Source organism: Echinops telfairi, unplaced genomic scaffold (genome assembly GCF_000313985.2).
Source record: "Echinops telfairi isolate 266 unplaced genomic scaffold, ASM31398v2 ScPeMD7_7400;HRSCAF=8409, whole genome shotgun sequence".
Lineage (NCBI taxonomy): Eukaryota > Metazoa > Chordata > Mammalia > Afrosoricida > Tenrecidae > Echinops > Echinops telfairi.
The window spans coordinates 49,358,577-49,372,792 of NW_022111300.1; the positions used below are offsets into that span (position 1 = coordinate 49,358,577).

General features: G+C 42.5%; 1 protein-coding gene across 1 annotated transcript; it reads left to right on the forward strand.

The window, feature by feature from the left end:
- Positions 1-999: 999 nt before the first annotated feature.
- LOC101638771 (ovalbumin-like) lies at positions 1,000-13,413 on the forward strand. Its single transcript, XM_004703129.1, has 8 exons — positions 1,000-1,116; positions 1,474-1,656; positions 4,799-4,849; positions 6,688-6,813; positions 8,669-8,786; positions 9,533-9,675; positions 12,313-12,468; positions 13,270-13,413. The coding sequence occupies exons 1-8, from the start codon at positions 1,000-1,002 to the stop codon at positions 13,411-13,413; spliced, it is 1,038 nt and encodes a 345-aa protein (XP_004703186.1).
- The last annotated feature ends 803 nt before the right edge of the window (positions 13,414-14,216 follow it).

The window sequence follows — 14,216 nt, forward strand, 5'->3', positions numbered from 1 at the left end:
CAACTAGGCTGCTCCTTTTTATGAATGAAAGACATCAGATTTTCTAACCAGGATTAAAAGAGTTGTATTAAATTAGATGGAATTAATCCATTAAAAAGCAAAACACGTACACATACACACACTTGCTCTAATTGTCGAAGTCGCTTCACTGAGTGTGTATACACAATTTGTATTGCCCTTTGCTAGGAGAGATGGAAACAAAGATCATTTTAAAAACCTCACGAATCCCTCTGAAGTATGTAATTTTTAGATGCTCTCATCTGAAAGTGGTGGTAGTTCACATACAAAACGGTCAAGTCACTCAACGCTACTCTTGAAAGCCCTAATTCCCCGATTGATGGACATTTTAATGCGTTTGAATGAATATTACAAAATGATCATACCAGACCCTAAGATTTTTAGGTGAACACCTTAAAAGAAAGCTAGAGGCTGTCCTGGCATGTGAAAAGGGAACTGTGTGATGCTCAGAAATAAAAAAGACATCCACGATCATGCCCAGAGGGCCCACATGAGAATTCCCGAGTGGCCTGTGCGCTATCCCAAGAAGGCATCTACGATGAAGTCAAGGACATTGACTTTGGAGCTCAAGATCATGCTCAAACCTGGCGTTCTTGGACGCCCTTGAGTTGGCTTCAACTTTTAGCATCCCTGTGGCCAACAGAATGAAACATTGCTCAGTTTTGTTGGTCTCACAAGTTTTCCTAAATTTGAACTCATTTTTACCATCACGGTGACAATTAGCTCATCAAGGGTCTTCCTCTTCTTCACTCACGCTCTACTTTACGAGCATGATGTTCTTTTCCAGCGACTGGTCTCTCCTGATAACCTGATCTCTCACATGGCTAACCCTAACTGCTATATAAAAATTGATAATAATAGTAAGATTTTGATTAGGTTCTCGGGAACTCAGACTCTGAGATTAAGTATTCTGGGCCTGGGCTTATCGTATACAACTCTTCACTTGAAGCAAGGGGTCTTGCTTTTCCATGTGGCCCAGGAATGGACGTGTGCTTTCCTTGGGCACTGTGGATCTCCTTGGTCACCACGATCCTCAAAGGAGGACCGAGCTCCTCTCTCTCCCTGAGAAGCAAGACCAGTGCACTGGTCCTGAGGCAGGTGAGAGCCTTACAACACTATCCCCACAAATATGCATCTCTTGGATTTGTGGTGGATATTAAATGAGAAAATGCATATGAAGGCTCTTAGCTCAGAATGTATGCTCAGTACATATGTTTAGGCTGTTAGAACATGCTGAGCTTTTAAGGCAAATCACTCCGTAAACTAGGCCAATCTCATCAAAAGGACATCAAGGTAGAATGTAGCAAAGAAATCTTTTTTTCTTTTTTGCGCTCTTCTTTTGTTTGCTGCAGTTTGCTTCCATAAAGGCCCCCTGGAACAATAGAAGTAACCATTACTGCTATTTGAAACAAATGAGTAACCTATGTGCTGTTAATGTTTCCGTCCATATTCCAGACCCCAGCGAGAGCAATGGACTCAATCAGTGCCGCGAACACACAGTTCTGCTTTGATGTCTTTAAGGAAATGAGCCCTGACCACACGTCGGAGAATCTTGTCTATTCTCCCTTGGGTCTCCTGTCCACATTGGCTCTGGTGCTCTTTGGGGCCAGAGGTCAGAGTGCCTCTCAGATTGCAAAGGTAGGTCACAAAGACACCTGCCTAGAGAACAATTCCATAACAAGCCCAAGCACTTCCTTCTATCGAGGCTTCCTGGACACCCCACTCTGTAAACGCAAGTGAACGCCCATCGACATTTAAGGTCACCTATGGAATTGTCTAATTCAAAAGGGGTGAAGATGGTGAGTTATCCCAGTTCTGTCCAGAGAAGCAAGGGATGAGGGTCACAGCTGGGACATGAGCAGATAGAATCACTCATTGAGGCCAACCTGCCCTAGGGAACAACTGAGGGCTCCACCCTCCCTGCCCAGCTGCAACCTTAGGTTCCCCAAACCTTCTTGCTGAAAGTCACGATTCCTAAAATGCTTCCCAAAATTCAGAAGCTTCAAACATCCTCCCAAGTGAGACGACATCTATGTTCTGTTTGATCAAAATGCAACCCTTTTTGAGGCAAATTGAGAGTAATCTTTGAGGTATAAATAGAAAACTAGCAGCAGATTAGGAATGCAAATGCAGTTAGTGTTCAGGGTTGCACTAAGATGTGCTCTGGGCACAGTAAGTGCCCAAGGAGGTTTCCAAACTTTTTATACTGTTGACCAAATAGCTGTTGATTGAATAAATAAGTGGATAGCATAAAGAATATCAAGGTGTTTACAATCTAAAGAAAGAATTTATAATTTACATACATTTCTAAGGGGATAATCAGTGCTAACTCAATAAAGAATTTCAGGGGAAGTGGAGGCAGTATTCCTTGGCAGGTATCTTTCAACATGCCTGATTCACAGCTCACTGGTTTGATGGGAATGAGTAATGAGTGGAACCAGGTTTCTCCCAATTTAAGATTGGAACTGGAAATGAATTCGACAAGTTTGAGTTTAAATACAAGGAAGATTAATCAAGAAAATCTCTCCATGTCATTCTATTTGCATGCATGGTGAGTTATCCCAGTTCTGTCCAGAGGTGGACAGAATCACAGGAGGTGCTCAATGAATGCATGCTTGTGGCGATAGAGACACAGCTGAGAAGGAGAGAGCTATGGGCATCTATCAAAGTTGCCTACAATGAGGATGTACAGAGTCATTCCAAACTCCCCTCGCCCTCCCCCCCTCTCCTTCTGGGTGGGAGGCAACAAGGCTGGCGGCTGGCTCCCTCCATTCCTATGCTTGCTTCAGGTTACATGATCAGAGAGAGGCTGAGGCAGAGACTGGAAACCCCCCCTGGTCTCTTAGGACAGCACCACAGCCTGAGTTAGAGGAGGACCAAATAGCTCAATCCTACTTTCCTGACTACCTCAAGCACAGAATGAAGAAACCCCCGCCCCCATCGCTTCATCCTCATCATACTTCTCTCCTACAATCCTGAAAGACTGAGCTAACGAGTCAGAATTCCAGGATCAACAAGTGTGCCCCATTGATGATTATGGTAATGGTGGTGCTGCTGATGGAAGCAATACTAGCAGACACCATTGAATTATGGACCCCCATTATGTCCCTGAGGAGCCCTGGGGGTTACGCTGGGGTTAAACAATCTGCTGCTAACCAAAAGCTTGGTGGTTCAAGCCCACCAGCTGCTTAGCAGAAGAAAAATGAGGCTGTCTGCTTCAGTAAAGACTTACAGCTTTGGAAACCTTACAGGTCAGTTCTACTCTGTCCTATAGGGTCTTGATGAGTCAGCATGAGTCATTAACGACCAGTCCAGAGGCTGTTCAGACTGTTGGCAAGCCTCTGATAAAAACATTTTGACCAGTTTCATTATAAGAAATTTCTTCTATGATTTCAGCTAAAGTCTACCTTTCAGTAACCATTGTTCCTTTCTCATGTTCCCACTTTTAGCAGCCTACATTAATCCCCTTTCCATCTGTAGTTTTGGATAGTTATACTATTTGCCCTATATGATTTATACTATTTTAGAGTTATAAAAAATACACTACATTTTTACCCCATTTCTCTTCTTAGAGCAAAAAAACAAAGCAAACAACCACATTTAAGCCACTCACTCTTAAATATTTGAGGTGAGCTATAATGCCTGCTGTCAGCTGTAGTTGATGAGAGCCTTGGGAAATGATAATAAGACCACAAGTTAGACAGTAAGTTGTCTTTAATAGAAAACATAAAACTCTAGTAGGGAAAATAATCTCAATGTTTGAATCCACAAAGGGAACATCACTGCAGATAAAGTATATGAAAGCAGCTTGAAAATAACTACCCATGAACCCCAATCATAATGGTTCTGTGCTCAGTGACTAACTAATAAGATTAACTGCTGCCCAGGACACCGATTCAGTCATTTATCTGCACAATCATTCAGTCTTTATTCAAAATATTGATTGGGTCCCTACTATGTTTCACAACTGGGAATTTAGCAACACGGAACATTAAGTGACACTACAAAAGGGAGCGCGTGGCTTTATTAAGACACACTTGCATCTGTAGCTCATGTTATTTCAAAAGCATCAGAAAGGTAAGTGTGCATCCAGGTGAGGTGTGCCTGAGGCACTCCAGGGGGTCGTGGCTTCCGGTCAGAATGTCAGCTCCTGAGAGAGAGAGAGAGAGAGAGAGAGAGAGAGAGAGAGAGAGAGAGAGAGAGTTTATCTCTGGGAAGATTAAAAAGGAACCACCAAACGCACTGTAACAGAGTAGATCGGGTTCATAGTGGCCGTACAGGACAGGGTAGAACAGCCTTTGTGGGTGTCCAAGATTGTCACCGTAGATGGGAGTGGTCTTTCTCCTGTGGAGCGATTGGTAGTTTCACACTGCTCACTTTGCAGTTAGCAGCCCAGCTGTAGAGTGACCACTACACCACCGGAGCCTTGTAGACACGACAGGGTGCTCCTCTGTCCTTTAGTGTCCTTACGAGGAGGAACTGACCTGAAGGCGATGGGTTGGTGGGTTTGTTTTGAGGTAGCCCCTATATCTGAGTTCTCACCCTCTAGCCCTTAAACTCCTGCCCTCTTGCTTCCCAATCTCACCTATTCTCTTGGGAATAACGTTTTCTTTTGTTCTCGATGAACAGAAGAATGAAGAAACTTGCCAGGGAAAAGGCGGGTAGACAGTTCCTGAAAAGGCAGAATGCAATGAGAAAATGGTCGCTGTGCCCTCCCCTGGCCTCCTGCCGCGGTTTGCAAAACCTTTGAACGGAGTTCTGTGCTTCCTTCCCACTGCAGGTGCTCCACTTGGATGCGTTGGTGAGAACTTCAAATTCTTCGAGTGCAGAGGTAGGTATAGAATCTGCTTTGCATCAGACCTCTCTGAGAATCGGAGCCAGTCCAGGTGAAGGAAAAGGAGCAGGGCGCTCCTTCCCAATCGCCTTGAGTTTAGACCATAGACAGGCACCATCATTGGGTTAGTAGCAACTCCTACATGGACTGTGTGCAAAGAATTAATCACTTGGAGATTTGGGAACATGTAAAACTGTCCGAACGATTGTCCTAAAGGCGACTGGTCTTTAAGAAGAAAGATCCTGTCCTCCTTTTAGTAGTAAGTGCAGGAGGGAAGCGATTCTCAAAGAGAGGCTGTTGTGGCACCGCAAGCTACCCAGAGAGCTGAATCCTGGGGCAAGGAGCTTTCGGTGGTATCTGGAGCACGGGGAGCACCCAGTCCACAGGAGCTATTTCCTGTTTCCTGCTACATCAGGAAAATGTAGATGAAAATGGGAGTGCCAAGCCCAAACAGACACATGACAGGAAAATGCCACTGTATTGAGGTTGGTCTGCCTTTAAGACCTTTATTGTTCGGTATTCTGCCAAATTGTTAATCTTGAGGCGGGGATGGGGGCGGGTGGATAGGCAACGTAGACCTTCCTTTGTCTAAGGCAGGTTGTAGCTTCCTGGAGCATGTAATCTCCCCATAGGACCCTCTATGGTGGGGCGACAAAGAACAAATGTTATGTGACCTGAATTTATCACTAGGCAGTTTTATATGTTACAAAATAAGGCAAACATGGTTTTTCATGATGCCAATTGTGCTAACAAGACCATATCAGAATGTGTGCCCAGGCCAGCTGGTGATGGAGACAGAGCAAATTCTGACTCAGGCAGTGGCGGGCCCAGGTCTTGCTGCACACCTGAGCCTGATGGCGGTACCTGCTGAGCAGCTCCACTTGCAAAGGTCACCAGCCCCTGCAATAGCGAAAGGGAAGAGCTCTAACGTACACAAAGGGTGGCTTCTAATTTCATTTTCTCTGAAATAACATTGGTTAAGCACCAGACTGCTAACCAAAGGTGGGATGTTCGAATCCATCAGCTGCAACCTTGGGAGACCTATGTGGCAGTGTGCTTCTGCAAAGGTGTTCTCTTTCTCTCTGCCAGCAAGTTGATTCAGACTCATTGTGACCCCCCAGGGCAGAGTAGAACCTGCTCCGGTGGGTTTCTGCAGCAATCCATTTGTATGGGAGCAGAAAGTCTTGTCTTTCTGCAGAGATTACAGCCTAAGTTCTATGGAGCAGTTCTGCTCCGTGGGATAGGCCGCGATAATCAGAACCAACTCCGTGCCAGTGGGGTATGGCAGACTGAGGAGTCCTTGGATGGTACACACACTTATGCGCCTGCTGTTACAGAAAAGCTGGAGGTTCGGGACTCCCAAAGAGGTGCTTTGGGAGGAAGGGCTGGCCATGCACTTCTGCAAACCCAGCTGTTGAATTACTTTCATGTTGGTGCCAAGTTCTATCATCTAATGTTATGTGGGTTTTTTTAAACAGATAAAATGATAATTTTCTAATTTCAATACACAGGTGTAAACATGAAGTATTTCTTTAGGTTTACTTAGAACTTTCAGTAAATCATATTTGATATTGCAAACTATATGACGGTAGACTCAAACATGGGCACTCATAGCTTTTGTTTCTTGAAGAAAGACAAACATCAACAGAAAGCAAACGTTAAAAGCCAATGTCACCCAGCTCTCCCCTGACACGCATGCAGGCACCGAGAATTATCACTGGATCGAGGGCACTGGTCCCTGGTTTTGTTTAAGAGATTGAAGAGCCTCTAGTCTAGCCTCAATAGATGCCACTCTCTCCCATTCTCAATCTTTTTTTTTTTAATCTACACCCTAGTGTGGACAAGACACCGGAGTCCATGAACACATCCAAGCCCTCCTCTCTGAAATCCAAAAATCCAACAGCGGTGAAATTTACATGTCAAGCGGCATATTTGCAGATACAAATAATCCATTTCTCCAGGTGAGTTGGTGTCAAACAGGTTTCTACAGGTAGGAAAAGAGAGCACCGTAGGTGACTGCCGTTGTCCTCCAGTGCTGTTGAGTTGGCTCCAATCGCAGACCACCTGTGTCCAACAGATGGAAACACTGCCCCCTGGTGGCATCCTCACCATTGCGGTTAGGTTTGAGCCCAGAGCTGCAGCTGGTGTCAATTCAGCTCACGGAGGCTCTTTCTGTTTTTCTCTTTTTTGCTTCTCCTCCGCTACAGCAAGCACAATTTCCTTCTCCAGACACTCGTCTCGCCTGATAACATTCCAAATCAGGGGACAATTATTCTGGTTTTATGTATCTGAAAAACCAATTCTGACCCCACCGGGCAGCGTAGAACTTCCCCTATGGTTTTCTGACACTCTGCATCTTTACAGGAATTATTGTTAGGCGCCGGCTAGTCGGCTTCCAACTCAGAGCAACCCGAAGTTCAACAGAAGGGAACACAGCTGTCCTGTGTCATTCTCACAAGTTTTCGTATGTTTGGACCCCTTGTTGCACCCAGTGTGCCAATCCGTCGTGTCCAGAGCCTCTTCTTTTTCACTGCCCCTGCCCTCTACCCAGCATGAGGTCCTGCTCTGGGGTCTTGTCTCTCCTGATAACATGTCCGAAGAGAAAACACAGTCTCATATTTCCCTCCTGGAACGACTGTGGTTTCGAGCTGCTGACCTTGTGGGTAGCAGTCCAATGGATATTTGTATATAATATAAAACAATAAAATAATATAACGTCTATTGAAATTACATGTATTTCAGTGATTACATATAATTTTAATAACTGCTTGGATTTTTGTATATAATATAACATATGTTATATCTTTTTGCAATTTCATCTAGAAAATTATAAAAGGGCTTTGAGTCTAATGTTTAATGCTGTTTTATAAAAAGTTCAATTACGCTTCAGGAGCATACAATGTAATTTTATGTATTACGATTAAAAACACCAATACTGATAAGATTTTGACATCATCAGGCAAAAAGGAATTGATAGCTTGCAACTCTGCTTAGGCTGACTATTGATTATCTTACTCGTGTTTATGGGCATACAACACAATATCTGAGGCTAAAAAGAAAGAGAAATTCCCTTGTCACTAAAACTAGTTTCTTAGTAATTTGTGTCTTTTAATTAAGTATCTGCCTTAAACATGAAAAGGGAACCTACAGAAAAGTGAGTGAAGATATGACAAAATAATAATAATTTTAAATTATCAAGGGTTCATGAGGGGGGAGTAGGGAGGGAGGGAAAAAAGAAGAGGAGCTGATACCAAGGGCTCAAGTGGAAAGCAAATGTTTTGAGAATGATGATAGCAACAAATGTACAATGTGCTTGAGACAATGTATGTATGTATGGATTGTGATAAGAGTTGTATGAGCCCCCAATAAAATGATTAAAAAAAACTAATTTTAATGGAGAACTCAAAAATAGCCTTGAGACTCTCCTAATATTGCCTCACTGAAAAGAAAAAAAAGAAAAGGGCACCTCCATATATAGTTTTGTTAATTGGGCCTAGTTCTACATACATGTATCCAGTGGCCTGTTGAGTTAGATATTGAGTGGCTGATCATAAAATTTGTGGTCCAAATCCATCACCTGCTCTCTGAGAGAAAGAGAAGGCTGCCTGTCCCTGTACAGGTTTATAGTTCCCCAAACACCATAGAGGGTCACTATGAGTCAGAATGAGTTGATGACAGTGGTATTTGCTTTAGTTTTAGGTAGCACTATTTGATCTACTCTGCTTCCAGCTACCTATATACGTCTTACCTGAAGGTCTAAGAGTACTAAAATCATAATTTATTTGTTGTCTCATTTTCTCCTACTCTACTTTATAGAGCTATTTGGACTGCATTGAACAACTATACAAAATAAAACCTAGAACTCTGGATTTCATGACCAGCCTGGAAGATGCCAGAATGCAGATTAACTCATGGGTTGAAATCAAGACAAAAGGTGGGAGGCTGAAGACCAACGTCGTCCCTCTCTCTTCTCTTCCCTTGCACGAATGCATATAATTATATACAGTTATTAAAAATATATGTAATCACTGAAATACATGTAATTTCAATAGACGTTCTTAAATATACTATCCCTTTGTATTGGAACTCAGAAGCAAGTCTTCTGGCCACATACATTTAACATTTTTGGGGTCAAACATGCCTGTCTTCTCTCTTAGACTTTCTAAGTCCAGAATTGTTTAGGAAGGTCTTTCTCACTGTAAGATTATAATATGACAATACGCACACATAAGGGAACAGGCTAGACTTGTATAGTCCTCTCTTTGGCATTTGAGCTTTGCCTCCATCTCTAATCAAAATTGTTACTAGTGTAGGCGTGTTACTGAATGTAGAATGACAAAGACTGTTAACATCTACTAGTTATAGAAAGCCAGGAAAACTCCCCAATCATGTTACACATGACCATTAAATGAGTAAGTAGCCCATCCTCTTCTGCACCACCCATCCTTTGTCAATAATGAATTTTGAATGTTTATTCATTTTCTCAGAAATCTTTTTTGGGGGGTTTGGTGAGGATCGTCTGGTTTGCTTACCCCAACTTAAAATCAGGTTCAGAAAAGAAGCGCAAATTAAACTGAAATGAGTTCCTCTTCCACAGATGACTATGAATTTCTCTAGTATGGTCTTACTGTGTGATTCATTCAACCTCAGAGTCTACTCTCACTGTGTCTCCCCTCAAAGGTGAGATCGAAGGCCTCTTCCCGTATGAGGACATCGTGCCTTATGATCAGTTGGTGTTGGTCAACCCCATCTTCTTCCGAGGGAAATGGAAGAATGCATTTCAGAAAGAGGGGACCCAAACGATGGCTTTCTGGATGGATGAGGTAGTCTCGTGGTTTAATTTCTTTTTTTATTGAAGGAAACTTCAAAAGAGGTAACCATATAATAAGTTCTTTATAGTTCTTCGTAGACAGATTAATTTCCAAAGTACCAGTCTATCCACGTAATCATAAAAGGGCTGAATTAGAGTTGAAGACTTTTGGTTTGTGTTTGAACCTATCTTTTAAATTCTCCACTGCACTTTTACCATGCTTAAAAGTACCCATGCTATTTTTAGCACTGCAGCTGTACAATGAAAAAGGTATGCAAATTAGAGACTTTGAAAAGGTTCCAAGTAGATTCTGGGTGAGCGCTAAGCTAATTTAACTCTCAATGCCATTGAGTCAATGCTAACTCATAGCGCCCCATACGACAGGGTAGAACTGTCCCTGTAGGGTTCTTTATGGGAGTAGGAAGCCTCATCTTTGTCCTGTGGAGTGGCTGGTTTTTTCGAGCTACAAATCTTTCAGTTAGTAGCGTAATGTGTAACCATTATGCCACTAAGGCTCACAGGGTACTCCCTCCCCGAAGCATATTGTTGCAGCCAAAATAAGACATGCTGTTTAAGTAAGAAATAATCGATTTATATACGATAACTATGTCCCAAGTTATCAAGTGATTTACTCTAGTCTGCCAAAAAGTCCTTGAAATTATAGGTAAACTTAAAATCTCTTACAGCTAATGGTAAAAATAGCAAAAGATTTACATTTCTGAATTAATACCTTCAATGTAAAATCAATACTAAAGAATGTTAAGGAGAAACATAATTTTACAGTCAAACATATTTGTTAGGTCAAGAAATAGCTAATAACATTTTTCCAAAGACTACTGTAATTATATTTTGAGGTCATAAAATGTGGTGAAATTATACAGATATAAAACCAAACCCATCAAACCACTGCCTTTGAGTTGATTCTGGTTCATCGCGACCCTGTAGGACAGAATAGAGCTAACTTTCCTTAGAATTTCCGAGGTCGTAAATCTTCACAGAAGCAGGTTGCCTCATCCTCCTCTGGAAAAGCAGCTGATCAGTTCGAACTGCTAACTTTAGATTGGATTGGTAGTCCAAATATATATTCATGGTGGTGTGGTAGGCTGGGATCCACATGGTTGGAAATTCAAAACCACCAGTAGCTTTGTGGGAGAAAGACAGGCTTTCTACTCCCATAAACAGTTATAGTCATGGAAACCCACAGGGAGGTCACTACGAGTCAGCATCACCTTGATGGCAATGAGTTTGATTGTTTGGGATATATATATATTTGGAATAGAATATATATATATATATATTCCTAGATAGGTTCCATATAATGAGGTAAAACATATAATGGGTTTTTTGTGTGTGTATTAAAACATGTAGACTCCAGTGCCATCTTTCTGGATATTCTGACTTATCAGAAAGGCTTGAGCATATCTATTTTTAAAATAGGTCCTGATGCTCGTCCATCCAAGGAGCAGCTGGTTGGGGAACCCTCTGAAAGATGAAGGGAATATTTCAGGAGGATTAATAGAAAGATACCTGATGGAGTGTTCACTCCTCAAAGCAACTAGCCCCAACAAAGACAACCAAACTCCTTACCAGTGAGTCCATTCTGGCTAAGGATGACCCCAAAGGACAAGATCGAACCATCCCTGTGTCCCTGTGGGTTTCCAAGATTGTAACGCTTTATGGGAGTCAAGCCTCATTTTTCTCCCTCAGACTGGCTAGGGGTTTTGAACTGATGATCTTGAGTTAGCAGGCCAATAGGTTACCACTAAGCCAGCAGAGCTCCTTGATAAATGGCCAGTGAATAAAAGTAATAGATGAGAAGTCAGCATTTTATTTTGCAGTAGCTACTTTCTTTAAGGTCCCCTGGTGGCACAGTGGTTAAAGCACTATCCAAGTCACGAAAAGGCCAAGGTTCTAACTCGCCAACTCATCAGCGGCTCAAAGGGAAAGACATATGCATGGCTGTTTCTGGAAAGATTACAGTGTGTCCTATAGGATTTCCATGAGTCAGAATCTACTGGATGGTAATAAGGTTTTTTTGGTTAGGTGGCACAGTGGTTAAGCATTCAGTGACTAACTAAAAGGTCAGAAATTCAGCCCACCATTCCCTCTATGGGAGAAAGATCTGATCGTCTGTTTCTGGAAATATTTACAGCTCTGAAAGCTCTGTGGGACAGTATTAGTCTATGCAGTGGTTCTCAACCTTCCTAATGTCCCGACCTTTTAATACAGTTCCTCATGTTGAGGTGAATTCCAAACCATAAAATTATTTTCATTGCTACTTCATAACTGTCATTTTGCTGCTGTTATGAATCAGGCAACCCCGATGAAAGGGACGTTCAACCCCCAAAGGGGTCATGACCCACAGGTTGAGAACCGCTGCTCTGTAGGGTTGATAGGAGCTAGTATTAACTAGTGACAATGTAGGAGTTAATTTAGTTACTCCTTTTAGGTTTTCACCCTCTTTAAGTCATCAAAGTCATGGCTAATAATAGACTATCAGTGGGAAGCTAAAAACATTTTTTTGTCACCTGTGAACAACTTTGGAGGGGGATATATGTGTAGATTTTCTTTGTCTTAATTGAAAGAAAGATGAATAAGGAAAAAAAAACCCAACTACGGACCTTGTCACTCACTGTGTGTTTCTTTGCAGTTCCGGAGCAAACCTGTGCAGATGATGCGGGTGCAGGGCCTCTTCAAGCTGGGTATCATAAATGATCCTCAGGTGCAAGTGCTTCAGGTGTCCGACGTGGACGGTTACTGGAGTATGGTCATCATCCTGCCAAGAGAGAATGTGGGCCTAGGGCAGGTAAAGTGCTGAGCTTTTGCAGCCACCACCCCTGCAGGAAACTTGAGAATGCTTCCACAGTTGGGAGTCCTTGCGTGGTGCACACATGAATACGCTTGTGAGTGGATGGCATGGAGGCTGCATCTGACCTCCTTTGTCTACACGAAGGGTCAGAGAATTCAACTTGACACCAGCCCAAGGCTGATTGCTTTAAGGCTGAGGTCAGACCTGCCTCCAACCTCCACCCTTCTTTTATTCTATTTTGACGCCAATGATTCATCCCATGGCACTCTTTTCTGCCGGGCTGCATAATCCATCGCAATGGCCACACTGAACTTGCAGACAACTCTTGTTTATTGGCTTTAAGGAAGTCAACAATTTACCACAAGCTAGGATCAGAAAGCAGTAAGAATACAGTTCATAGCAATGTTACTTCTCAACGAGCATCCAAGTCTTCTCTGGTCCTCAGCTCTCAGTCACATGCTCCCTTGGCCTCTACTTCTGAAGGCCTGGAAGCCTACGTGCCACTCTGCCCCACAGTCTCAATATAGTTCTTGTGCTCCGTCCCATGGTTTCCATGACATGCATTTCCTCCTTCAGTCCCACAGGAGTCTTTTTTGTTGTTGTTTGACATGCATTTTAAGATAGATGGCACTTTGGTGTCTCTTCAGGATTTTCCATCATCAACTCAACCTGTGGTGACTCTGCTGCCTTCCCAACTTCAGGCACGGGATTCACATGGGCTCTGTTAGCGGCTCCTCTTTGTTGTCAGTCATGAGACCCCTTTTGTTTTTGCTTCTGAGATGGTTCTCTTATACTCAGAGGAATGTTAAAACTGACGAAATCTCCAAGTTTGAGTCCTCTAAATATTATTTGCGTGGCCTCATGCAAACATTTGGCGGAAGCTATCGAGATATTGATAGAAGAGCTATAATTTCACTTCTCCACAGCTTGGCTGCTAACTGAAAGGTGTGAGGTTTAAGTCTACCCAGAGGCATCTGAGAAGAAAGTCCTGACCATCAACTTTTGAAAACAAATGGGGGCTCCATGAGCCAGAACCACCTCCAAAGCAATGTTTACTTTAAAAAAAATAAACATCAAGAAGTGTTATGTTCATTAAAATAACAACAACAACAACAACCCTAAAGCAAGAACAAATCAGATCTTCTGAGATTCTTGAGGGGCATTGCATGCAATTATAAATACAATTCTTGAGGTGCATTGCCTGTAATTATTAACACTTTATGTATTTAAACATAGCCACTGACATTTCCTTTTACAGCCCTCATGGGAGTTTTGTTTATTATTGTTTCACATGCATTTTAAAATGGACTACAACTTGATATCTCTTTCAGATGTCCTACCAATCAGCTCGATCTATTTCTGCCAAAGGTGTGCGAGGGTTGGTGTCACCCATGTGGTAACTCATGGTGTCACCCTCATTCCCAAGGGCCTCATCTGTACCCGGCCATATGCAACCCTGAGAAATGTTTTTTATATGAATGTAATTCCCACACATCAATGAATGCAATGGCAATGGTGATGATATGAACAACACACAGAATGAAAACTGCACTTTTAAATTTCAACAGAGTGTGCAGATGAAACCATGTGATTAAAAAAAATACTGTTTTAAAGCATTTTATTGGGGGCTCTTACAGCTCTTACCCCAATCCATACAAGTGTCCATTGCGTCAAGCACATTTGTACATATGTTGCCATCATCATTTTCAAAACATTTTCTTTCTACTTGAGCCCTTGGTATCAGC

Coding starts and splice junctions, on each gene's coding strand:
- LOC101638771 (XM_004703129.1), top strand. CDS start 1,000: ATGGACGTGTGCTTTCCTTGGGCACTGTGGATCTCCTTGGTCACCACG. Junction 6,814..8,668: donor CAAATAATCCATTTCTCCAG/GTGAGTTGGTGT, acceptor TCTACTTTATAG/AGCTATTTGGACTGCATTGA. Junction 9,676..12,312: donor TGGCTTTCTGGATGGATGAG/GTAGTCTCGTGG, acceptor GTTTCTTTGCAG/TTCCGGAGCAAACCTGTGCA.